We start from the raw sequence: 27,322 nt of genomic DNA, 5'->3' as shown, positions 1-27,322 counted from the left end.
AAAATATATCACAACTGTCTTAACAATGCTTATCAATTTTCCTATAGGGAACTTTAATATAGTCCAACTATTTGCAAAGATCCGAAAGAGTTCCAATAACCTAGAGAGGTAACAAGACAGCAAGTCCAAGACCCTCCATAATTTCAGTGCTTAAAGCCTGAAACAGCACCCCTACAGTTTAGACTGTTAACACCCCACTGAGGATTGAGAACAACAAGAAAAAGAAAATACAGCTCTAAAGAAAAACATAATTCTTACAGTTGAGGAGTAGGAATTTCCTTTTTGGATTCTTCACTGTGCTCAGAATCTTCCCCAAAGTCAAACCTATCCATCAACTTCTATGGACGAGAGAAAGAGACAAATTAAAAAGTGCTTCCACGTGGATACCACAAAATAACGGGAAATAAGTGTTGTGAGTCATTTCACATTATGCCATATGCATGCTTTCAGAGCACTGTAACATAAAGCAGGCCCTTACACATATTTTCGTGCAATTTCACTCTCATTCACAAATATAGTATGAAAATATTATTGCTATGATTCTTTCGAGAGAAATCGTCATATAGTCTCAGTATATTACTGTTTTTCTATTTTCACTAATTTACTTATTAAGCATTATCATAATTATGTGTAGACAGAAATTCATACAGTTTCAAGCTCCTCCAGAGGTGCAGAAATGACTGAGGACTCGAAGGACTACTTCATCATCATAGAGCAAAACCATTTTCACATAACCAGCAAAATACTAAAAGTTTCGTTTTTCAAGATGGGGTGTCTTGGGTATATCCCTAGCTATCCTGGAATTTGTTCTGTAGACCAGGTTGACCTCTAACTCATAGATCTGCCTGCCTCTATGTCCCAAAGTGTTGGGATTAAAGGCATGTGCCACCACCATGCCCAGCTCAAAAAACAATATTTAAAGAAAAGGAAGGATTGTATAACTGTAACTTAAAAAAAATCAATTGTTAACTAGTCCTAGTAAAAACTTGATGTTAAAATGTGGTTTACCTACTAAATTAAGAGTGACTGGCCAAACGGTTCATTATCCAAGAAATAAAATCATTACCTAAGAAATCGGTACTGATTTTCCTATAAAAATAAATAGCATAATACATGTTGTAGAATGTAAGCTGAAATAACATCGAATGAGTCAGTTACATGTGTTAATGCTGCAGAACATTTGTTTAATGATGGAAAGATATATTGCATTCGTTTAACTCTATGAAGCTGTGTTACTTTGTCTAAAACACATTTTGGTTTAATAAAGAGCTGAGTAGGCAATAGCTAGGTAGGGAAGAGAATAAGCAGGACCGGCAGACAGAGAAAATAAATAAGAGAGAAGAGGGAGGTGTAGCACAATTAATAAAAACCAAGAGACAGATAGTGGGGTTCAATCTGAAGTTCAGAAAAGCCACTGGTTCTTTCTTCTAAGCTTTACTTATTAAAATACAAATGAAATATCACTATAGGGAAGAATGAAAAAAGTAAAGAGGACACCAGGGGCCAGTCACCCAAACAGAAGGGGGCTGGAGAGATGGCTCAGCGGTTACACTGCCTGCTCTTCTAGTGGTCCTGAGTTCAATTCCCAGCAACCACATGGTGGCTTACAACCATCCTTAATGAGATCTGGTGCCCTCTTCTGGTCTGCAGGGATATGGGCAGAACACTGTATACATAATAAATAAATCTAAGAACAAAATAAAATAGTTATTAAAAAAAAGATAAATAGAAATAGAAGAAGATAGAAGCCCAGAGACAAAAGGTAGACAGGATAATTTAAGAACAGCTAGAAACAAGCCGAGCTAAGGCCAGGCATTCATAAGTAAGACTAAGTCTCCATGTGATTATCTCGGAGCAGGGTGGCAGGCCCGAAAAGATCAGAGAGAGAGAAAAAAAAAAAGACACATTTGTATGTGCCTATGTGAAAACACACACAGCACTTCCAAGATATACTTCTAACTGACAACCATGAAGAGGATATCACACAAAAAATTATTCATAAAACAGCCTCAATTTTAAAAACACTACTTTTCATAGTTAAACCTAAACATAAAATATACAGTAATGTGAACTTACAGAAAATTTTTCTTTTGAGTTTCCAAATATTGATTATTTTATCAAGTCAAATTATAGAACATAAACCACCAAAATCAGCACTGGGGAGGCTGAGGCAAACAGACTGTGTATTAGAAGCCAAAATGCGCTACACATAAAGGTGCTATCAAAAACACACACAACGTAAGTCTATGAAATTATAATTTACAAAGAAGACTTTAAATGATATGACATAAAGTTTACCAGTTCACATAAAAACATCAGTATTTTTAATGACTACCTTGTTGAAAGAGACTCCCTGATCCAAGGGTGTAAGCGAGTTGGCTGCCGCAGCTGCAGCTGTAAGCTGTGCTGTAAGTGCCTGCAACTGAACCACAAGACCAGCATCCAAGGCCTGTAGGATGGAAGGCTGGGGCTTCTGCTGTTGGATCTGTAAGGTTTGTATTAGCTGCTGAAGCTGGAAGGGGAAAAAAAAATCATAAATTTTTTGTTGGGTATTGGGTCTTTATGAATGAATAAACCTTTTTATCCAATAAATTTTATCATCCTACAGAGAAAGTGTTTTTAATATGTGACAGTGTGAATGAGAAATGCCCCCTATCTCCGAAAGTATTTGAACATGTGTAGGCCCCCTGATGATGGTGCTGTTTGGGGAGGTTATCAACTTTTGGCTGGGGTAGGGTGCAGCCTGGCCAAAGAAGAAAACACAACACAGAGAATGGAAACAAATTCTGAGAACTTAGAGCTTTGCCACACTTCTAGCTCATATTCTTTGCTTGTGTTCACAGTTGAAGATGTGATCTCTGAGCTTCCTGTGTGACAAAATGTCACTGACCAGCTTTCTGTTGTAGTTGCCTGTTGACATGCTTCCCTTTCCACTCTGGATTTTCTCCCTCTGGACATCTAAGTCACAGTTAACTATTCCATAAGTCACTTTTAGTTATGGTATTTTAACATGAAGACATGAAAATATGCTTTGCTGGGACAATGGAGGCTGGACAGCTGGGGCTGAAAAAAAATCAGTCACAAAGAATTCATCTGGGAAGTATTTCTTTATGGCTGGGGGCTGAGGCTGCACATCAGCGGGCTGGTGGACAATCTGGCAAAGACTGTCTCCAATGTGGAGATGGTTTTGAATGAAGGAGTCACTAAAGAAGGTGAAAAGCATCACTATGGGAGCACTGGCTGCTCTTCCAGAAGACCCAGGTTCAATTTCTGCATGCATATGGTAGTTCACAACCATCCATAACTCTAGTCCTAGGGACTGATCCCCCTTTCTGGCCTAGGCAAGTGATTACTTGCCTAGAGTACTGGGCAAGGATGTGGTGCACAGATATTGAGGGGAAACACCCATACACACAAAATAAAAATAAACAGATAAAGAGTGTCCCTGAAGAAGCCAGGAAAGACTGTTGGCAAAGGTGCAGCCTCAGCTGCAGTGAGATCCCAGCATACTGGAGATGCCAGGACTATGCAAAGTCCATCAGGGACATGTGAGGCACTGAGTCTATGAGCCATGCTGTGTGTTTGTGAATGGCAGAGACAGAGAAATGGAACTGCCTAACACTCTGGAATCGTCCCTGATAATGATTCAGACGCTGAGCTTTTTTTACACTGCTGGATATTGGCTTCAGTTTGACTGTGTACCGGTTCTTCATTCTTGGAATAAGAAAGTAAGCAAAGCATTGTGGAAACTATAGGAGCCCACGATGAAGAGAGTTGAGGATTTTTTAAGGACACTGGTTTCAAGGTGTCAAATTCTAAGACTGTGGGATTTTTAAAGCTGTAGTGTGCTTTATACTATGACTTAATGCAAGATTTGGTCAACCGACAAAGGAGAAGTTATGGTTTAGATGTATGTTTGTTATGTCAAAGTTAATAAGGGGTGGAATGTCATAGTTAGATTTTAGATGTCTAATGGGGAACCACTATTAGCCAATGACCTTTGAGAATCTGGACAAGGTTGGGTGTGGCTTTGGATATCAAAAAAGACATGGGACCACTGGCTCTCTCCCTCCCCACCCATAGCTTGTCACACCTAGATGTTGGATTCCATTCCTGTTCCCCTTTGTGATCTGAGTTTCCCTTTAGTAAAGAACCTCTTATTACACCCTATTTGGAGCTAGTGTGGGATTACTTTATTCGTGCTTCCCCACATCTAACCGGGCACCACCACCCCAAATCCCCACCCCCGCCAGCTGAGCACCTTTTTCTCCGAAGCCCACTTGTATTTCCCCCCATATGGTGCATTCCCCTTCAGGTGTCAATCTGACACAAACTTAATGTCACTTGGGAAGAAGGAACCTCAACAGAAGAACTACCTCAGTCAGATTAGTCTATGGCCATGTCTTTAGTAGCATTTTCTTAACTACTAATTGAAGTAGGTCAACCCAGGTAACTATGGGTGTGTTATCCCTAGGCAACAGGATCTGGCATATATAAGGAAGGTAGCTGAACACGAGCAGGGAACTTCTATGGTGTCTATAACTCCAGGTTGCTGCCTTGGGTTCCCTCAATGACAGACTGTCACTTGGAAGTGTAAAATCAAAGAACCCTTATCCTCCCGAGTTGCTTCAGTCAGTGTTTACCACAGCACAAGAGCAGATGAAGTGGGTAGCACGTAAACCCTTGAAAAGCCAGGCCTGCTTCTGTAGAGTCATGAGTATTGCAGACGAAACAGGCACACTCTAACAACAGAACAAAGAACTCCTCACAGGCTGGATGCTTTAGCTAAGCTTCTCGTCCTCACTCAATTAATTCCACAAGAGCTAAGCCCTGACCAGAACAACAGCTTTTATATCAGATTTAGTATCTAAGAACACATTTCCTGAAAAGAGAAGAAAAACCTATTCAACAGGGGTAGTCTGAGACTTAATAGAATGTGTCACGAATGATGAATAGAGCAGACTACAATTGCAGCAATATCTACTCCTGGTTCTTGACACACCTTTAAGAAACAAAACAAAGCATGGGGCTGAAAAAGATTCAGTGGTAGTACCTGCCACTTTCAGGACTGAGGTTTGGTTCCCAGCACTCATGTCAGGCAGGTCACAACCACCTGTAACCCCAGCTCCAGAGGATCCAATGCCCTCTTCTGGCCTCCACATATACACATAAATAAAATAAAGTCTTTAAAACCACATAAAACAAACAAACACTTAAAGAGAGCTAGCTGGTGAGGTATTTCCCATGGGTAAGGGTGTTTGCTTTCAAGCCTGACAACATGGGTTTACTCAATTCCCAGGAACCACATGGTAGGAATGAATCAATTCATACAAGTTGTGGCCTCCACACACTTATATGCATGCACACAAAACACTTATTATAATAATAAACTATCTATGATTATGTAAGAAGTCCCTAGTGCAAACAATCCAGGTTGTAGTTAGCCCTTTAATAGTCCTGTTGTTAACTAACGCTCTATAACAAAGCAAGGCATTATAGTTGACAATGATTATCACATCCAGTAAAGAGGATTTGACTTTTCACAACAAAAAGAATAAATAGCAGAGGTGGTAAATATGCCATTTACCCCAGTTTAAACATTACAAATTTTATATATGCATTGAATATCATATTACTGCTTATAAACACAGACAATTACATTGTTAATAAAGCAAAAAACAGGGGTTAGAGCAAAGGCTCAGTGGTGAAGAACACTGGTTGCTTCCCCAGAGGTCCTGAGTATAATTCCCAGAACCATATAGTGACTCACAACCACCTATAATGAAATCTGATGCCCTCTTCTGCCATGAAGGCATACATGCAAATTGAGCACTCATATACATAAGCAAAAAATAAAAATTAAAAAAAGTAAAAGTAAAACAAAAACCCCACAGTATAGTTGTTACAATTTATAACTATCAGCAAAGATTAAAAAAATGAAAATGGAAAAGCTGCTATTAGCAACTAGTATGAGGAGTGATAAATCCTATTCAAGATGGAATAAATAATCTCAGAATACCTTAACACAGCAATATTAGGAAACAAAGTGGAGTCATGCAATTATTGAAACAATATAGTTAATACAGTACAAAAAAAAAAGCATGAACATGACCTTACCACTAAGGTCAACAATGGCATAAGAGACACACACTCTCTAAAGCACTTAGAATGAAGGAAGTAACACAGGAATAGGGCAAACAAGGCTGCCAACCCCTCCTTTGCACAACTGTACTCTACTGTTCCTCTGACACCTCCATTTTCCCCATGAGCACTGTTAAAATCAACACAGCAGTAACTTTTTCTACAGTGACTTCATATTCTACTGGCTCCTACTACAATGACAACAGGAAGCACCCGGGTTTATCCGTGGGACAGCAATTGGTACCTATCAATAATTGGCACAAGGTATGTGCTACCTCAGTATTCTGATACAGAAAGAATTTACTACATAGCAAACATTAATGACAAGATGATGTTCATGATGGATTACTGAATAAAAACTACAAGGGTAACTCTGCAGTTACAAGTGCAGAGTTCCCACTGTTAAAAGGAAAGGACGACAAAATAAAGTGGTATGTTATGAAGCCACACATTAGGAAGACGATGCATTCTGAACCTTCTTGATAACAGGACTGCTCACCTGCTGACCTTGAGGACTTTGTAAGATCTGAGCAACGGCTGCCAATGTGTCTGTGTTTGTTATCTGAGAAACCCATGGATCAGGTAAGCCTTGAACCACATTGGCTGGAGTAACAGGTGTCACAGGGGTTCCTTTTGGAAAAGACATAACACACACATCCAAAAATTAAGTAAATACTTGAAAAGGTGAAAAGATTTATTTAGTTAATATAAAATATAATCAAATAGTTTATTTTCATTTCATTGCCTCCATCTTGAAAACCACATAAAGCCTTTATGTGATTAGGCAGTTTTACAAACAGGAAAGAAACCTCCACTCTACCCCTATGGGATCTGATCAAACTTGTCTTAAACCAAGCTACTACTGTATGGAAGCCATCAAATTTTTACAACACAAAATTCTTGTAATTTTTATTTACTTATTTATTTTTTGTTTTCAAACACAGGGTTTTGATGGAGGAAGGTCATTGGCTAATAAAGGAACTGCCTTGGCTCATTTTATTGGTTAGGACATAGGTAGGTGGAGTAAACAGAACAGAATGCCGGGAGGAAGAGGAAGTGAGGTCAGACTCAACAGCTCTCCTCTCGGGAGCAGACGCCTCGGCAGAGACACCATGTCCCGCTCCCAGGCAGACACACGCGATGAAGCTCCGACCTAGAATCTTCCCGGTAAGACCGGTGCTCACAGATTATTAGAGATGGGTTGATCGGTATACCAGAATTAGCCAGTAAGGGCAAGAGCTAAAAGGCCAAGCAGTGATTAAAAGAATACAGTGTCTGTGTAATTATTTAGGGGCAAAAGCTAGCCGAGCAGGCGGCTGGGGTGTTGGGGACGCAGCCCCTCCGCCCGTATTACTACAGGGTTTCTATTTGTAGCCTTGGCTATCCTGGAACTCCATCTGTAGACCAGGCTGGCCTTGAACACAGAGATCCACCTGCCTCTGTATCTGAGTGCTAGGATCAAAGGGGTGCATCACCAGGTACCCCTGAGAAAATTCTTTAACAGGAGGAAACAACAAGCCTACAATCTTCAAACCTACAATCTCTGCTGATAAAAGCTGTTAGTTTGTGTAACATAAAACCATGTTTAGCTGAAAAGTCATTTATACATATAAAGCTGTTTATAGAAATGTATGCAACAAAAACTATATACCAAAAAGTTAACAAATGTTGGGTTCAGAGTAAAACTGAAAATAACATTTAAATGCTCCAAGAAGATAAATTTTTTTGAGATAATTGGGCTTTATTAAGCAATACTTTGGGCCTTCTTAAAAATTACATCCACCATATTTCCTGTAAACATCAAGTTAAGTTATACACAAGTTTAAGGAGTTACAAACAACCTAAATCAGGAGAACCTTCCCTGAGAACTGCAGATGTGGCTCAGTGGAAGTGCTGGGCCTATGCAAGGCCCTGCATTCAATCCCTGGAAGTGCAAAACAAAACAAAAATAAACTATAATCAACAGTTTCCAAAATGTATGGTTTTGGTGACTGAAGAACAAGAAAATCAATTTTCAAACTTTCCTAATTTTAGATTAACAGCAAAACTAATTTCATTTCATGATCTCAAAGAGATATACCTGCCTCTGTCTCTACCTCTGTCTGACTTAAAGCATTTGCCACCACACTAAGCCTTCAAGTCACTTTCTTTCAATTATCTAATGATGAATAAATCGCTCTAAACTGCTGCCTTGTCATTTTACACATGAATGGCAGGGTAATGAGTACGACCTGAGTCTCAGAAACCAAGTATGCACTACAGATACATACCTGGAGTATTGCTCATGGCTGCAGTGGTGCTGGCCAAAACAGGGGTGACAACTGGAGGAGGAATTCCTGCTGCCATATCCAGAAGAGGCTGGATAATCTCACTCTTGAAAACATTATTCTTCTGCCATAAGTTTAATACTCTCACTATTTTACTCTACAAGAATGAAGAAAAATGACAGTGAATTTTTTGCTTTCAAAACATTTGCACAATTCAGTTCACACAGATTAATTGAGCACCTGATGTAAAAGAAATTAAAATATTTCTATGGTAATTGCTTCTCAAAATTTTTTTCAAGTACTCTGTTATATTCAACTTTTTCTGCTTTCAAATCTTAGCACACTCATTTCATATAGATTATTCAGGCATACAATGGAAAGAGAGATTAAAATACTTCTATGGTACATTCCAACCTGAAACTGTTTTTAACCATTCTGCAATTCCTAACTGTAGGCAATAAGGGGAGCTATTTCTGATAGCTACACAAGATAAATGAAAGCTATACTTAGCTTAAGCAGGGTGACAAACAGGCTCCGTTTTCCCTGTATGTCAATTCACAGGAGATTGATGACACAGTTCCAAGAGAACTGCCCTAAAACTCCTCTTTACATGGGTCCAGGATTAAAAGAAGTCACTAGTCCTGAACAACAAGCACTTTACTCAACATCTACCCTGTCCAAAGAACTCTGAGAAAGAGGAAGAGGCAGACTCTATCTCAACATCCTATGTACAAATACATAAAGGTGAATTCGACCCTGACTCATACAATGCTTACCTTCTGAACTAGCAAGTAAATTCAGGACAAAGTCCTCATCTAATGTGACTCTTAACAAATTTCATTTTATAAGCTATTTAAATAATTTTAGAGAGGACATTTCTCCACTTAAAAAATGTAGCTCAGCACCTGTGTTCAGCATGTCTCCTTGACCAAAAGGGACAATTCACCACACTCCATTCCTGCCTAAGAAGCTTGCCATAAATGTACTTCCAAACAACAGCAATAACATTCCTATGCACAGCATGAAGCACAGCCTTCCTCTGTCCTTTTGCCACTGTCCCTACCTACTCTCTCCCTAGAAGAATATAGTCAACACCACACTAGCGTTATTCAATTTGGCCCTCAGGGTAAGAATTATGTTTTGTATCAATAATGCTCTACATTATTTGGTGACTTAGAATAATCTGAGTCCTTTACTATTCTACAAAAATAAATAAAATAGGCACATTCTCCATCATTTATTTGTCTCTTTCTGAGAGGCCCCTGGACTGCAGCTGTGCATTCAGTTCATTCACTCAGAGACTGTCCAACCCACTCTCACAGGTGTGTCATGCAGTGTTTTCACCTCACACTGTTCTGGGTTTCCCAAGTATTTAAGGTAAGTCCCACTGTGGGTGAGGTCCACGCAATCATGTCATATTTAAGCAGAGTCTATAAAAGTCATGACCTATGTGCTTGACACTTCTCATTCACCCTAGTCCCAGGCCAACAGTGTCAATAAATTTTACAAACATTTACACCCTCAGTTTCAGCATTTACAAAATGAGACTGTAACAGATTTTTCTCGTTCTTTTCTGGAACTGTGACTGTAACCACGGATTCAGCTACTAGCATGTGCAGATCTTAGCCACAAGCCCTTAGAGGGCAAAGTTATTGGATGTTATCAGTCACGGTTCTACTTCAACTAACTTGGAATTCTCACCTTTCTCCAACAGAGTTCATATAAAATCTTATGTTCTCATAGTTTACTGACTCAACTGTTGTATTGCTCAGTGAATTACAAACTTGAAAAGACTGGGTTACATAGATCTCTGTCATACTCTGGGGATCACAGAGATTCCTACTTAAGAGTCTTCTTGGTTGAAGGACTGGTTACAGATCCTGGAAGTTTCAGGTCTGCAAGCAGAGAACATGCCCAATGAGAAGGATGTTCCAAGTGTTTTACTGTACTTTTTTTTTTTTACCTTAAAGGTTTTCTACTATTAAAAAAATAAATAAATAAACATCAGTTACACCCACTTCTTGAATAACAGTCTCCTGAACCCATACTAAGACTAGTAAAAGCTACTCCCTTAATGTCAGCACAGAATGAGCTGACTCACAACTACTCAATATTAAGGTTCTATGACCAAGAACCAGCGGTTACTATTCCAGGGCTATTTGTTACACTACGGGAAAAAAAAAAAACTTTAGGTGGGCATGTTAGCGCACGCCTGTAATCTCAGCATGTGGGAGGCAGCAGCAGCAGGCAGATCTCCATTAGTTCAAGGCCAGCCTGGTCTGGAAAGAGAGTTCCAGGACAGCCAGAGCTGTTATATAGAGAATGTCTCTGGGGGAGAAAAGAAAGAAAAGGGAAAACGATTAAATCAGAGGCTACTGTTAAGCATTGAAAAAGAAAAGAACAGTTAAACAGAATTTTAGAGAGGAAGAGGAAGAGGGAGGGAGGGAGGGAGGGAGGGGGAGGGGGAGGGAGGGAGGGAGGGAGGGAGGGAGGGAGGGAGAGAGAGAGAGAGAGAGAGAGAGAGAGAGAGAGAGAGAGAGAGAGAGAGAGAGAGAGAGAGAGAGAGAGAGAGAATGAATAATAAATGGCTTGTAGCCTTCTGATTCAACTCCTGCCTCTGCATGGAAAGGGTGCTCAGAAAGTACTTCACATTCTTTTGGCTTATGTGAACATTTCTCAATGTCTGATGCCCATGTTCTTCAAAATAACAATCCCAACAATATCTATGTGCATGTCTATTAATCTCCATTATTACTGAGATTACAGATTCATGTACTATTTACTCGAATGGTTTTTAAAATACCTTATTCATAAAGACTATCCTGAAGACACATTAGTCATGAGACCTACAAAATCAAGACTGATTTGAGCACTGTAACTGTTAGAAATTCAAATTCAAATTGGTATGATTTCTAAGTACGTTGTTATAACTTAATATTTCAAATTAATTATTTTATATGGGATTCTATTCTTTAAGAACTCATTAAGATGGGAGACTGAAAATCTGAAACATTCTTTAGGAATACTAGCTAGGCTTACCATAATACTAAAATAATTAAAACAAAATACATGAACTTCTAGGAATTATATCCAAGAATATTTACAAAGAATATGCTATAGTAAATTCATCCCCACAATAACGATTTTTAAAATTCAAGATACAATGGCAATTAAAAAACAAAACTACCCAATCTTGTAAACTTTATATTTAAGATCCTTATTTTTAACAATCCTCACCAATTCTCCTCTTTTTAATGTATTTGTCTGGGAGGGAGGGAGGAAGGGAGGGAGGGAAGGAGGGAGGGAGGGAAGGAGGGAGGGAGGGAGACACCAGAAGAGGGTGTTGAATCTTTATATTGGTCTGACAGAGAAGTAAATACTCTTAATAGCTGAGCCATTTCCAGTCCTGCTCACCTACTCATGACCTTTTCCTATTTAAAAACAGAAAAAACATATCACTTCCAAATCAGCATTCAACTTAAGTAACTTTCTAGCAATTTTAGAAGGAATATGAAGGAAACATCTCCCTTTATTTTTGGCTGAATTCCTTACCTGCTAATTATAGATACACATACTAAGATTTGAGTGTTTCTCTTCAGCGCTCACAAAACTATAATAAAAAAATTTAATATGTACTCTTCTATGAACTGCTTGGCAGATCCATGTTCCACAAAACTGAAATAGTAAACACCAACTCAAATACCCACAATCCTCAACTGATTGTATGCATGACTAAATGTCTAATGTAGTTTCAAAATACTTCTGCAGGCAATTTCTTTTGCAGAAGTTGCTTCACTAAATTAAAAAGTAGCAAAAGCAACTACATCTTTCTACTCTATAAATGTTCTAAGAGTGAAAAGGAGTGTGGCTGTAACAGTAATTATATATTAAAACTCAGAATAACTAAGAGTGAATGACAACACAAGATCACATAATAATATAAAAACTATAAGAAAAAGAGAGTAACGCATCCTTTAACAAAGTAATACCGTACCTTGTCATCCCCAGGGCAACGATATAAATTCTGGAAAGTGCTAATGATGTTATTACTAAATCTGGGTGCAAACACATCCTTTTCTTGGCCAAACTGATGCCGGGATTGTCGCACAATGGAGTCAATAACGTACAGTCCAGGTACCTTGTATTCTGGTTTACACTGATGAGAAAAGAGTGGGATAGGGAAGGAAACAAAAAGGTAAAATTCTTGATAGAAAAACATTATAAACCCTATTCAAATAAAAACACTGTTCATGCCATCATGAATAACCAGACTATGCCTAGTTCTTAGCATCTGTCTCTAGAATGGCATCTTAAAGAACAGAATCTAGTTTGGCTACTCAATGCATTCAGGTCAACTGTCACTCAAATTCCAAACTAGCATTGCATTAACTGGCTAACAGCAACCTGATAAACAAGACATTATTATAAAAAAAATTAATAATCTTGAAAAGCTAGAACAATGAAAACAAAATCAGGAAAAGGTTAGAAAATGCTCTGCAAGCATGCACTGGACTCCACCTCAACATAACACTTGTGTATCAGTAAACGAACAAATGACAGACGTAGCATGACAAATATATCCAGGGCAAAGTTTAAAACTATCATCTATAAAGGAGACATGACACTACCACCATAAAAATTCTGGGGAAAATTGCCAACACTGAAACATGCAAGTATTTTCATACTATCCCACTGGGTCACTAGCTTTCACCTTACTTGTCTAATTTCTTTTGTGAACTACAAGATTCTCTACTTCTTAGTATAGGGTTTCCAAGCTTATGTACTTAGAATCAAGATTTCTACTCTAAAGCAAGATCCCTAAGAAAACTTGGCTTTCTCTTTCTATTTACACTATTTGCCTGCACATATGGATGTGCACCACACACGTACCAGGTACACGCAAAAGTAAAAAGACAACATCAGATCTCCTGGAAGTTATAAATGGCTGTGAGCTACCATCAAGGTGCTGGAAATAGAATCCAGGTCCTCTGCAAGAGCAACTTCTTTCAACCACTGAGCCATCTCTCCAGCCCCAAGAAAACTTGCACGTCCACACATGCAGGCAAAGTCTAATATGGCACTGCAGCCGTCGTCAGTCAGAGCTGCACTTCTACTTTCATGTAGGAAAAGTAACCACGGAGAAAAACAAAACTAGCCTGGGAAAACACAAGTGACTGAATCTGCAAATAACTGAATGACAGTGCCAATGGCTATCCCAGGATACTGTCAAGGTGACACCATGTGGATAGTCTTTTTTTTATCTGAAAAGTTGGTCTATGAACTGCTGATTTTAGTGCTTCTAATAGCAAAATCTGTAACTTTTGGACTGCATGACAAATATAAAATCTACACTAAGCTTAGTGGATAAGAGCGTTTGGGATTTATCCATGAAGCTTTGAATTCAAATCCCTAACACCTACAAAAACAGCTGGGTATGGCAGAATGCACATGTGCTCCGCCACCCCAGCGAAGACTCTGGGAAGTTACCAACCCTCCTCCTCTTCATTCAGAGGACCTGGGTCATACCAGTAAGATGCAAGAGATGCTACACTAGGGAGATACCTCAGTTGGAAAAGTGCTTCCACAGAAGAATGAATACCTGAGTTCAACCCCAGCATCTATAATCCTAGCAGGAGAGAGATAGAGACAAGCAGACTCCTTGGACTCACTAGGCAGGAGTCCCAGGCCCCAGTGACAGACCTACTGACAAAACAAGGTGGATGGCTCAAGAGAAATGGTACTTCAAGTTGGCCTCTGGTCTCCATATACATGAACACATGCGTGTGCACATACACACAATCCCAGCAGAAATAGGGAGGGGGAGGGCAAGAGATGAAAGGTGACCAATCTTTACTGATGTGAAGTGTCACTGAAAGATAATGGGAGAAGATACCTGACATTAAAAACCTCCAAGAATTCTAGGGGGCAGGGATGGTAAGCACATGCCTTTAATCCCAGCACTCAGGAGGCAGAAAGAGGCTGGAAGTTCTTCATGAGCTCCAAGCCAGCCAGAACTACAGTGAGACCCCATGAGACACCACCATGCCCCACCCTCCACAGAAACAATCCTAGTGATTGCTAGGGGAAGAGATACACTTCTTCAGTGAGCCCATTAGTCCATATACTCTTAAATAACCCTCAGCCATTCTCCCACATGTAACTATAATGAAACCCAGCAAGTCACCAAAAGAGGAGGAGGCATAAGCCTGATGACCTGAGCTTGATCGCTGGGGCCAACATGGTAGGAGACACTGGAGTCCCCTAAACTGTCCTTTGGCCTCCACACATGCATTATAGATAAGTGCTCACTCCAATAATTGTAAAGAAAGTAGGAGGACATATTAGGAAGAGAGGCTATCAGGAAGAGTGGGGGAGGGGCAACAGAAGGTAACCTAGGGATCAAAGTACATTATGTGTGAAAATACCATCCATTTCATGTGTAACTAATACATGTTAATGAAAACTCAAAAAAATAATAGGTTTTAGGAATTTGTGTATGTGGTACAGCAAGCACTGTGTCACACACTCCTGTAAATGAAAACGTGAGTGGTGTGATTAACCTTGATTGTCAACTTCAGGAGACTGAGACCCACCATGAAAACAGACTTCTCCGATCACATCTCTGAGGGAGTTTCTAGATTAGGTTGAGGTGGGAAGAACACCCCTAAATGGGTGCAACATGATCCTATGTGGTTCCAGACTGAATAAAAAGGAGGAGAGCAGAGTGCCAGCATTCCTCTCTCTCTCTGAAACCGTTTCAGGCTCCTGCCTCCCGCCTCCCAGCATAGAGGACTGCAAGCTGAAACTGCTGCCTCCCTAGGATGCTGTCTGTCAGATCTGTGATGGTACTTGCTACACTATATCCGCACACATGACTAATAATCAAGGCTGTTCCTACTGATACGGCTCCAAAACCCTTCCTTCCAGATAAGAACACTGGTTTTAAAAAACGGTGCAAGGTATCAGAATTAACAACAGAACTGTTTTCCTGGGGATTTTTTTTTACCTTATTTTGTTTTTCTCTTTTTTATTAGTAGAGTATATGAAATGTTTCCATAATCTTGTTAAGATGACTGCAAACCTGGAAAGCCTGCTCCTGCTACGAATGAGCAATCCTGTCTTTACTGGGTATACACACAGACAAAACTACATACACACACCTCTAACATCCATGCTATAAAATCTGAATTTGGGACATCAGCTTTGCTGTTAATTTTGGAAATTTACCGTGCTGAGTTAACATGGTACACAAATTAATATAGTTTATTTTAAAAACATTAAACTTAAAATTTTCCTCACCTATATAGAAATAACACACTATATTAAATAAAGAGTATTTATTGTGTGTTTGGTTACAGAAACTAATATTATGTAAATAATTAAAAACAGAAGTCACATTTTTTGTAACATCAAAAAAGGAGAAAACAAAGTCTGACTGTGGTCATGTGGGAAGACAAAAGGCAAGTGCTTAAGAAGAGGTAGCTAGCTGGCTTTAGTTTGATTGCAAGAAATGAGCAACAATTAAACAAAACTTGTCCTTACAAAAACAAAGCCATATACAAAAAATGTCTTTTCTGTATATGTGCATATGTACTTCATAACAAAAAGTGAAATTCTGGGCAAAAGCGTCTCATCGTACTCAGAAGGGCAAGCTATATCTAAAATATAAGCTCAAGTAGTGTGGCATTTAGAACTTACCTAAAATACCCTACGGCAAAGAAATGTTAGTAAAAGGTACATCTGGACAAGAAGCCTCGGGAAGCGAACTCCTTTCCAATTACCTGCACCTGAATGCCCATGTCCTTGTGTACACACTAGGGTAAACAGTATATACACAATCAAAATCCATCTGCCCTAAGACTATATGCTACATAAAATGTACATATTTAAATGGGAGAACAAAGGTAACCAAAAGAAATGGAGCCACACTAGGCTTCCTAGTCTCTCATGCCAGACACGGCATGTGGGCCTAAGAGCACAATACAGCTTCCCAGAGTTGGGGCAATGAACTACCTCCACCACGTTGGAAAGCCAAACAAGATAAAGCCAACAGCCAAAGCCTTGGTCCTAGTCATGCCCACTTAGCATTTTAAAAATTCTCCTGGTCAGAAAATGATTAAAGATATACAATAAAGACAGATTCAGACCAAAAAAAAAAATGTACTTAGGCTTAAGAAAGAAAAAAACCGGTAAAGGCAGTTATAGAAAAAATAGTTTAAAAAAAGAAAGCAAAGATGTTAAAGAGACAATAAAAGCAGTATTTTTTTAAAAAGCCATGTAAAAATGGAAAATACACAGAGTCTGGATTATGTATACTATTGCTTTCTTTGAATTTTTTGACTGTTAATGAGCTAACTGTAGAGAGACATTTGACTGTAGGGGCTACTAAGCTAAATCAACATAGAGGTATCTCGACTTCAAAATTTGGGTCTAAAGATATGCTGCTTTGGAAAAGAGGTTCTGCTTTTGTTTCCACAAAGAGAAGCTGTGGATTCCTTCCAGGCTGATATGGTTTGATCACGTAAGGCCCCCTTGAGAAGTCTCTGATGGGAGCAATGGCCCAGGTGATCTAACATCCAGAACAGCTTCAAGGCAACTGGCTGAGACGATGCAGCCTCACAGACTACTACAGACAAGATTTAACCATAATTCTAATTTTCTCAGGATCCCCATAAGATTACCAGTGCCCCCAATCAATCCAAAAAAGTATATTAAAAAAAGCCAACAATACTATGCCCTAATTCCCAAAATATTGCTTATCTTTATTTAAATGGGGTTGGTTATAAATGGTTAATGATCATAGTTAATCTCTTTCTTTTTTGGGGGGATTTTTCAGACAGGGTTTCTCCGTAGCTTTTGGTTCCTGTCCTGGAACTAACTCTTCTAGATCAGGCTGGCCTCAAACTCACAGAGATCCGCCTGCCTCTGCCTCCTGAGTGCTGGAATTAAAGGCATGCGCCACCACCGCCTGGCTGTTAATCTCTTTCTTAAAAAGGGGGAGGGATATGATATAGAAATGATTAAAAAAAAGATCATTAAGTCTACTTTAATCCAAAAAAAACCTGTAATCTCAAAATACTTCACATTGATATGGATTGTGGATACAAATATAAGGTCAATTTTGTTACACTATATGTATATTTCTACTCTTGCTTAAGGTATTACGTTATGCAGCTCATTTAAAAATATAATGTACAGTTAAGAAATACTAATTAAAACTGGGTGGTTGTGGTGTATGCCTTTAATCTCAGCAGAGGCAGGTGGATCTATGTATGTTTGAGGCCAGACTGGTCTATAAGAGCTAGTCCCAGGGCAGGCTCCAAAAGCTACAGAGAAATCATGTCTCGAAAAACAGAGAGAGAGAGAGAGAGAGAGAGAGAGAGAGAGAGAGAGAGAGAGAGAGGGAGAGGACAGACACACAGAGAGAGAGACACAGAGAGAGAGCGCGGGGAGAGAGAGAGAAAGAAAATACAAATTAACAGTCACCTGTAATAGTCAAACTATTAGGCATATTAAGTTTTCTGGATATGCAGAGATATATTTCAGATGGGTAAGTAATCATCAAACACTTCAAAGACCTACAAAATATAGCATTTAAAATGTTTTAAGAAGTTAGACTTTTCTCGACAGTGAGAGACTCCTGGTTCCTGGCAGCACCAATTACTTCAAGAAGATGATGGGCATTGAAGAAGCTTTTTATGGAGTTTGCTTTCAATGTGGAAAGGTTAGCCATTTGGCCAAGAAACTGCTCTTGCCTGGACAGCTTGACAATATGCCATATAAACTGAACATGCAGTATCCGTAGGAAAATGATGGTTGAACTTGCCAAAACAAGATGGGACATTCCTTTAGGGTTCCTGCTTAATGAAAGAGTCTGGCAGACATTCTGTAGGACACAGAAAAAATAACTGCCAAATTTTGCCAAAATAGGCAGGACAGCCCTTCAAATTTCCTGCTTCATTGAGCAATTTGCCAGATACTCTAGGCCTGTAGGCTGAAGATGGAGGGCCCAATGTTACAGATAAACTTTGGGTGACTGTCCAGGCAGCCAGATATCTCTGTCACTTCTAGAGTTTTGGAAGTTGCTTACAATGGACTTCCTTTTTACTTAGGTAATATTGTATCCTTCTGGGATCTTTGATGGAGTTGATAAATAGTTATAATTAGTTTTCCTTAGTTACGATAAAAGATAAACATGAAACTTTAGGCTGACAAAAATAGGATAGATGATAGACTACTGTCTTTAATTTTGTTATATGCAAATAGACTAAATATTTTAACTGTAATCCTTGCTTGATAACCGTTTTGTTATATGTAATTTACTATGTTAAAGTTAAAACCTTCCTTTCTGATTAGACAGAAAAAAGAAAATGATGTGGGATATCTCTCTGTAAGCTATGACTATGTTTTATGACTCTTAGTTAATAAAGAAGCTGATTAGGCCAACAGCCAGGCAGAATGGAGCCAGGCAGGAAATCCAAGCAGAAAGACAGGGAGAAAGAAGGTGGAATCAGAGAAACACCAAGCAGCCATTGGAAAGCAAGATGTGAGGTACCAAGACAAAAGCCTCGTGGTAAAATATAAAATAATAGAAATGGGTTAATTTACATTGTAAGAGCTAGTTAATAATAAGCCTAAGATAATAGACAAAACAGTTTGTAATTAATATTAAGCCTGAGAGTAGTTATTCAGGAACCGGGAGGTGGGAAAGAATCTTCTAATTACACACATGAATCTACAAATACTCTGAAATTAAAATTTTAACTGAGAATAAGCAAAATCAATCTAACCATTACACAATTCATCCTTCAGTCTTTAAACAGGGATAGGGACAAAGTAATTCATACTTCCTCAGACTGGCTTCTTCACATGGACTATGGAACAGCCTTCTCTAGGCCTTTCCAAAATTCTAAAGTATCTTACTTGACCAAACACATTTCTACCCCAAATCCCATCATCAAAAACCCTTCATCTTCCTGAAACCTGAAATGGATTTCTGTGTGTGGCACTAAGGGATCAACCAGGAAATGAGACCCCAGGCTCCTCATCAAATTCATTCCAGCAAGACTCCCCATACATTTCCTGTGTAGTCAAATTTAAGGGTAATGGCGTCAATTTTAGACCTTGTAAAAGATTCTTAAAAGATTTACACTGGTGGAAAAGTTTAGTCACTAACACTGTGCTTTACAGTTTGATTTTCTTTAAAAGTTACTTATCTTTATCTAAACGTCTTAATCCCAAAATAAGACTAACCAATATTTTATGGGAAAAATATTTTAAAAGGAGGGAAAGGAGGCCGAGAGATGGTTCAGTGTATGCTTTTAAAGCATACACTGTTCTTCCAGAGGACCTGGGTCTGATTCCCAGCACCCATCTGACAGCTCACAATTGTCTACAGCTGTTTTTGAGGAAATTTGATGTCTTCTTCTGCCCACCATGGCACACACACTTACATACATGCAAGCAAAACACCCATACATATAAAAATAATAAATATAAAAATTATTTTAATTTTTATTTCTTGGTTTTGTGAGACATGGTCTCTACATAGCCCTGGCTGTCCTAGAACTCACAGAGATCCTCCTGCCTCTGTCTCCTAAATGATGGGATTAAAGACATGCACCACCAACCCTGCCTAAATTAATCTTTGTTAAAAGAGAGTCGGGATGAAAAACAGGTTAGATAAATTATTCAAGACAACCGAGTTTAGAGACCCGGTAGTCGTACTTTAATCCCTTCACCTACCATAGTACATAAAAATCCTTGCTAAATGTTAATGCCAAGTAAGTAAAGTCTAAATTCTAAGACTTAATTCTTAAATACACCTGCCAGAAACCGTCATCAACAGAATGTTGATCATAAGTAAGAGTACTAAGAACAATGACCTAGTCACCTAGAATATTAATACAGATTGTAAGTGTGCTGGACAGTTTTATGTCAACTTGGCACAAGTTAAAGTCATCTGAGAGGAGGGAGCCTCAATTAAGAAAATGCCTCCATAAGTCCAAGCTATGAGCCAGCTTATAAGGTATTTTCTGAATTAGTGATTGATGGGGAAGGATCCAGCCAATTTTATGTGGGGTCAACCCTTGACTGATAATCTTAGGTTCTATAAGAAAGCAGGCTGAGCAAGCCATGAAGAGCAAAGCAGTAAGCAGCACCCCTTCATGGCCTTTGCATTAGCTCCTGCTTCCAGGATCCTGTCCAGGTTGAGTTCCTACCTTGGCTTCCCTCAAAGAACTGTAAGATATATAAGCCTTTCCTCTCTAATCATGGCATTTCATCAGAGCAACAGCAACCCTAACTAAGACAGTATGAAAGACAGCTATTTTCAACTTTATCTGCCTTATTTCCCCTGGATACGATCTACAAAATAAGATGTAGCACTGTTTAATACATTAATGGATCAGGAACAGTAAATGAAGGGATGTGGATGGGAGACAATATTTAACCCATATTTTACATAGATACAGAGTTACTTTTTAAGCATACAGTTTAAAATGACTAGTGAGAATCTCCTTAAGGCCATACACAACAAATATTTGTAACATTTGAAAAATCAATCATAGTAACTGTTTCTAAGAAAGAAATTGAGCAAAAATATTTGCCTACAGGCTACCATTTTCAGACTTATCAACTAGCACTTTCATTCTATTCCTCAATCAAAACCAAAACAACTGGAGCCTTTTTGTCTTGAGAAAGAATGTGACACAGTCCAGATGGGCATCTTCTGGCTAAGACCAACCATGAAGCTAGTAGTGTCCAGACACTATGCAGCTATGTGCCTGCACAATCCTATGTGACAAAGTGCTGGAGACGGAATGCAGAGGCACTGGTATGCTAGGCCAGCACCTCACCTGCACAACTACATCTGTAACCCCTGGGAGCTTCTTTTTAACAGTTCATCAAAACTTAAACTCAAGTATTTGACTTAAAGGAGAACATAAGGGGTCAGAGAATGGATCAGAGGTTAAGAGCACTTGCTGCTCTTGTGGAGGGTCTGGATTCAGTTCTCTGCACAAAAATGGTCATTCACAAGCATCTCTAACTCCAGTTCTACGGGACCCAGCACACATTTGGTGTAAATACATACATGGAGGTAAAACACTCATACAAAACATTAAAAGTATTCTCTAAAAGTTAAATTACATGCTTAAAAAAACATAAATAAAAAATGAAAACACAAGCATCAATATAAAACTACAGCACATTTAGCTTAGGTAGTAAAGAGCACATGTACTTACCTTCTGAATGAATTTCTCAACACTTTGTACCACGTGTTTATAGAACTGTAAGAAAAAAGAAAACGTGATTCCACATGTCTGAAGGGCTGCAAATGTCCATTAAAATAATAAATTTAGACAAAACGTTTGTGATTCGCATCATTCACCTTTACGGAAAACTAGCCATTATACTTAATTCTTTAAAATTCTTTGAAGCACATATGAATGAATTTATGTAAAGAATATTATAAAACTTTCAACATCTTTATAAAAGCACACTTTGACAAAGTGTACTGATAGCAAAATATTGTACACTGGCAAATGTTTTTTCCAGAGAGGAAAATGTAACAATGTCCTACAGTATCATTTTAATACCTAAATCAAGGACAATACTAGAAAAAGAAGTAACTCTACCAGCAGTACACTAATAAATATGTTTCAACCTCAGGCAGAGAAGAAGTAATGTATAATATGCTAATAAATCATATAAAATGAAATGATCCACTATCAATTGTGAGAACACTTAATGTATAATAAAACATTCAACATAAACCTGAATATAAGTAAAATAGAAATTATAGACAATACAATTTTAATACGTCAATGGTAATACCACTATTAAAACATTTGTTTTGAAGAACTTGAATTATACTTCCATTCTCATAACTTCTGCCCCTTCCTGTGAGACATAAGAACTAAAGCCTTAACACTGAAATGTATACATGGGTTGACTGTAAGCATATTAGCACAAAAGCATTTTATCCAAATGAAATTCATACATGTTACCAACGTACTGTGGTTTGGTTGTTTTCTAAAAAAAATGTAGGGTCTGGAGAGACGGCTCAGGAGTTTGATTGCCCTTCAAGAGAACCAGGGTTCAATTCCCAGCACCTACAACACAGCTTACACTGCCAGTAACTCCAGTTCCATGGTTTCTAACACCTCATACAAACACACATGCAGGCAAAACACCAGTGACCATAAAATAAAAATAAATTTAATAAAGTGAAGCGAAGGAGGGAGAGAGAGAGGGAAGGAAGGAGGGAGGGAGGGAGGGAGGGAGGGAGGGAGGGAGGGAGGGAGGGAGGGAGGGAGAGAGGGAAATGTCAATGTTCTTAGGAGATTTAGATACACATATATAGGAATCTTTTGGGGGGGGTTCAAAACAGGGGTCCTCTGTGTAGCTTTGGAGCCTATACTGGAACTTATTCTGTAGACCAGGCTGGACTCGAACTCACTGGGATCCACCTCCCTTCTGGCCCCCAAGTGCTGGGATTAAAGGTGTGCACATCACTGGCTAGAGGAACCATTATTATTGGGATTATTATTATTAATGATATCTTAAACTATCAAATAAATCAACCAGGAAAAAGAGAAAAAAAGTAAAGAAAAAAGAGAAGAGGAGAGGAGAGGAGAGGAGAGGAGAGGAGAGGAGAGGAGAGGAGAGGAGAGAGAGAGAGAGAGAGAGAGAGAGAGAGAGAGAGAGAGAGAGAGAGAGAGAGAGAGAGAGTGTGTGTGTGTGTGTATGTTTTGGTGTGTGTGTAAATGATTTTAGCCAAAGGCTATAAAATGATAACCAAGTAGAAATCAAGCAGATGTGGTAAAAGGTTACTGATAGATCCAAGGGGCAAAAACATAGTGCTTGTCAAAATATACTACAACTTTTTTCAAAACTAAAGAAGGTAATAATACAAAAACTGCAGTTACTGTAAAAACTGAGTTACTCTCAATTGACAGAAACCCCAATTCAAAACCTACAAACTATACTCTTCTGACATCTGAAAACAGAAAATACTAGAACCTATACTAAGATCAACAAGTTCTGTTCAAATTTTATAAAACATACCAATTCTAATTTTCTATACTAGTACTGATACTAACATACATGTTTGTATATTCTCAGAACCAGGATCCAAAGAATCAGATCACACTGGAGACAGTGCAAACTAAAAGAGAATAAGGTTATGCTAAATTAGGCCTATCAATGTTCTTAAAAATAATAATAATAATAATTTCCCTTCAGAATTCTCAGGCTTATGTGGGCTTGTTACCATCTTTAATTTTTTTAAACAAGAAAACACAAGATTTTTAACTATAATGGGGTAAGATACTACTTTCTACGATCTACTTCTAAAATTCAAGTCCTTATACACAATGAAGCCCAGTTATTTTCCATGATTCAGTTTCAAATACATAAAGAATCACTAAGAGAAAACAAGTACACTAATTTTTATTTAGAAATCTTTTACCAACTTATATAAGATTCTGCACTCAGTGCAACTAATGCAGTGTCAGGACACCTACTCCACGAAGCGGCCATAGCCACACTATCACCTAAGAACAGTACAGAAAATGCTAGTTTCAAAATATAAAAGACTGTTTCTTAGACAGGTGGTGGTAGCACACATCTCTGATCCCAGCATTTGGCAGGCAGACATAAAAGGAGCTCTGTGAGTTCGAGGCCAGCCAGGACTACAAAGCAAGTTCCAGGACTGCCAGAGCTGTTACACAGAGAAACCCTATCTTGAAAACAAAACAAAACAAAAAAACCAGAGTGTTTTCAAGGATAGTTTTTTTAAAGGCTTATTTTATTTTCTTTGTATGAGTGTTTCCCCTACATGTATGTATGTGAACCAGGTGTATGTTCAATGGTCTTGGAGGGCAGAGGGTGGCACTGAACTTCTAGAACTGGAGATGGCTGTAAGCCAGTTGTGAGACTTGGTGTGGGCGGTGGGAACTGAACTCAGGTCCTTTCTAAAACCAGTTCACTCTTCTAACCACTGAGCTTCTCTCAAGATAGAAGAATCTTTTCAAACTGTGTTTTTATGTAAATGTGGGGGGTTTTTGCAGGTGGCAGATTTTCTTTCCACACCTGAGTATACATCAATATCATAAAGCCAAAGTAAATATGTAAAATCTACAAAATGTGTTCCTTTAAAATACTAGAGAGGGGCTGGGAGGACTGTTCAATAGGTAAAGGCTTGTTCTACAAGCCTGAGGGCCTGAGTTCGGATCTCAAGCACCCACATAAAAAAGCAAAAAATGATGTGCACACCTGTAATTCCATTGCTGGGGAAGTGGAGACAGGAAGATTTCTGGGTCTTACCAGTTAACCAGCTACCCTAATCAGTCAGCTATAGATTCAGTAAGAAACTACTACTCTCTGTCTGCTTGACACAAGATAATCATCAGCTAGGAAAGAATCTCCATTAAGGAAATACCTCTGTAAATTCAACCTAAAGGCAAACTTGTAGGGCATTTACTTTAATGACTGATATGGGAGAGTCCAGTCCATTATGGCTAGTGCTAACCCAGGCAGGTGGTCCTGAATGGTATAAAGGAAAAAAAAAACCCGGCTGAGCAAGCCATGAGTAGCTGGCACTCCTCCATGCCTTCTGCTTCATCTCCTGACCTGGGTCCCTGATTTCCCTCAGAGACAGACTGTGACCTGAGAGTTGTGAGCTGAAATAAACCCTTTCTTCCCCAATTTGCTTCTAGTCATGGTGCTTTACTACAGCAACATAAACCCTACCACAACCCATTCAAGACAGGATGACAAAGAACCCAGATCCTTCAGGCATGGGTCACACCTCCAGGAAAAGAAGCAAGACCTGCTGAGGTGATTGCTGAGGGTGGAGCAAAAACAGACTGGATAGAAGAGGAAGGTCACTAGAACTAAAAAGACAGCTGTAACTGACAGGAGTGCACCTGTCCTATTTTGCTAAGAACATGTTTGTGCACACACACACACAGATATTAAGCAGATATTTATGTTTTCTTGATTCTATTTATCTATTATGTAATGCACTATAGATTGAGCTAACAGCTGAAATACTAAGCACATCTCAAGAGACAGTGCCACCTATTCTAAAACACATACTGCACTTACAGTTTAATGTGGGAGACCGAGGTGGAACTATAACCTGGTCATTGTTTTCATTTGAAATTTAAGCAAGAGGGTGTGTGACTGTGTGTCAATTGACAAAGGATGGTTTAATCTTGGTTGTCAACTTGACTACTGGAATCAACTAAAACCCAAGTTTCAGGGCACACCTATGAGGAATTTTCTTAAGTCATTTGAGGTGGTAAAACCCATATAAAAAAGCCATGGAAGAAGAAAGCTTTGGCTTTTTTCCTACTTGTCCTCATTCTTACTGGCAAGTTCATCGATCCTGGTGCTGAGGGAATTCATTAGTATTAAAATCTATTCCTTTGGGATTCCAACATAAACTGCAGACCAGCAGCACTCTAGGAACCTTCCAGGACTAGCTCTAGACTGGGGTTACTGAGCCATCCAGTCTCACGGACTGAACAGAGCTACCTGACCTTTCTGTCATAAGACAGTGATTGTTGGACTACCCAGACCACAGCCTGTAAGCCTTTCTAGTAAAAGCTCTTTCAATAAATAAACAGACTCTCCTGTTTCTCTAGGGAGCACTGTATTAACACAGTAGTTCCAGTCGCTGTGACAAATATCCTGGAAGCAACTCAACCCAGTTCCAGGAACAGAAGCTTGAGATACTTAAGTCACACTGCATTCACAGTTAAGAAGCAGAGAGGACAAGGGACATGGATCAGTGGCTAAAAGAACTTTCCAAGCAAACTCAAGGACATGAGTTCAATCCTCACCTCCCAGGTTGGAGGAGGGAAAGCTATCCCCCGAACGCCACACATGCCCACAGCACGTAAGTGCCCACATTCACAAGCGTACACCACACAGAGTAACAAAAGTTAAAATTTAAAGCAGCAGCAAAAGCAACAAATATGAATGCCTGCTGATACACAGTTCCCTTTCTCCATTTATACAGCAGGGGAAGAGACCACCACCCAGAGTGGACAAGCCTGCCTAGCTCAATTAAGGTAATTAAGGAAATTCTCCACAGGCATGCCCCAGCTCCATCTCCCAGGTGATTTTAGATCATGACAAATTGATAATTTAACACTATCCTTATGTGGGACAATAGTCTTATACTCTGTAAAGTTCTGTCACTTGTACTGGTTAAATAAAATGCTGATTGGCCAGTAGCCAGGCAGGAAGTATAGGCGGAGCGACCAGAACCAGAGAATTCTGGGAAGAAGAAAGGCTCAGTCTGCAGTCATCACCCAGACACAGAAAAAGCAAGATGAGAAGACCTTGCTGATAAAAGGTAGCAAGCCACGTGGCTAACACAGACAAGAATAATGGGCTAACTTAAAATGTAAGAATTAATTGATAAGAAGCCTAAACTAATAGGCCAACCAGTTTATGATTAATGTAAGCCTCTGTGTATTTCTTTGGGACTGAATGGCTGCAGGCCCAAGTGGGATGGAAACCTCAGCCAGCAATATCCCACAGACTATCTCAAAAAAATAGACTAGAGCACAATGGTAGAAGATGTCTGATAAAACCTTTGGACTCTACATGACCCTTACACATGGCACATGTATCTGTACGTGTGCGCGCGCACACACACACACACAAATAAGAGGTTATTTTATTTAAAGAACAAATTTATTACTCACCTTAATAGCTTTGATGGCTGCCTTTGTAATCTGGGTCATTTTCGCTTTAGAAATGGGTGGTTTATAGTCATTCAGCGAATATAACTGAGAAAAAAGAAAAACAAATGTTAAATATATCACAAGTGCCTCTAAGCTATTGTGAAACTATTAGAACGTCCATTTTTATATTCTCAATGAAATAAATACACA

At 39.0% G+C, this 27,322-nt stretch overlaps 1 protein-coding gene across 7 annotated transcripts in view; it reads right to left on the bottom strand.

The window, feature by feature from the left end:
- Scaf8 (SR-related CTD associated factor 8) overlaps positions 1-27,322 on the bottom strand; it is a 197,046-nt gene that overhangs the window by 139,212 nt on the left and 30,512 nt on the right. For 6 of the 7 annotated variants that reach the window (XR_012908000.1, XM_075950233.1, XM_075950266.1 and 3 more), the window contains 7 exons: positions 27,134-27,217; positions 21,653-21,697; positions 12,403-12,564; positions 8,412-8,565; positions 6,641-6,771; positions 2,336-2,512; positions 259-338 (listed from right to left, as the gene is read on the bottom strand). Coding sequence is in view for 6 of the 7 variants with exons in the window: in XM_075950233.1 (XP_075806348.1) it covers positions 259-338; positions 2,336-2,512; positions 6,641-6,771; positions 8,412-8,565; positions 12,403-12,564; positions 21,653-21,697; positions 27,134-27,217 (833 nt within the window). In the remaining variant the exon portion in view is untranslated. The remainder of the gene's footprint in view (positions 1-258; positions 339-2,335; positions 2,513-6,640; positions 6,772-8,411; positions 8,566-12,402; positions 12,565-21,652; positions 21,698-27,133; positions 27,218-27,322) is intronic. The other variant, XM_075950246.1, reaches the window with a different exon arrangement.

This window comes from Microtus pennsylvanicus, chromosome 1 (assembly GCF_037038515.1).
Source record: "Microtus pennsylvanicus isolate mMicPen1 chromosome 1, mMicPen1.hap1, whole genome shotgun sequence".
Classification (NCBI taxonomy): domain Eukaryota; kingdom Metazoa; phylum Chordata; class Mammalia; order Rodentia; family Cricetidae; genus Microtus; species Microtus pennsylvanicus.
Note: the sequence above shows the minus strand (reverse complement) of the source record. Positions and strands in the feature narration are given on the sequence as shown.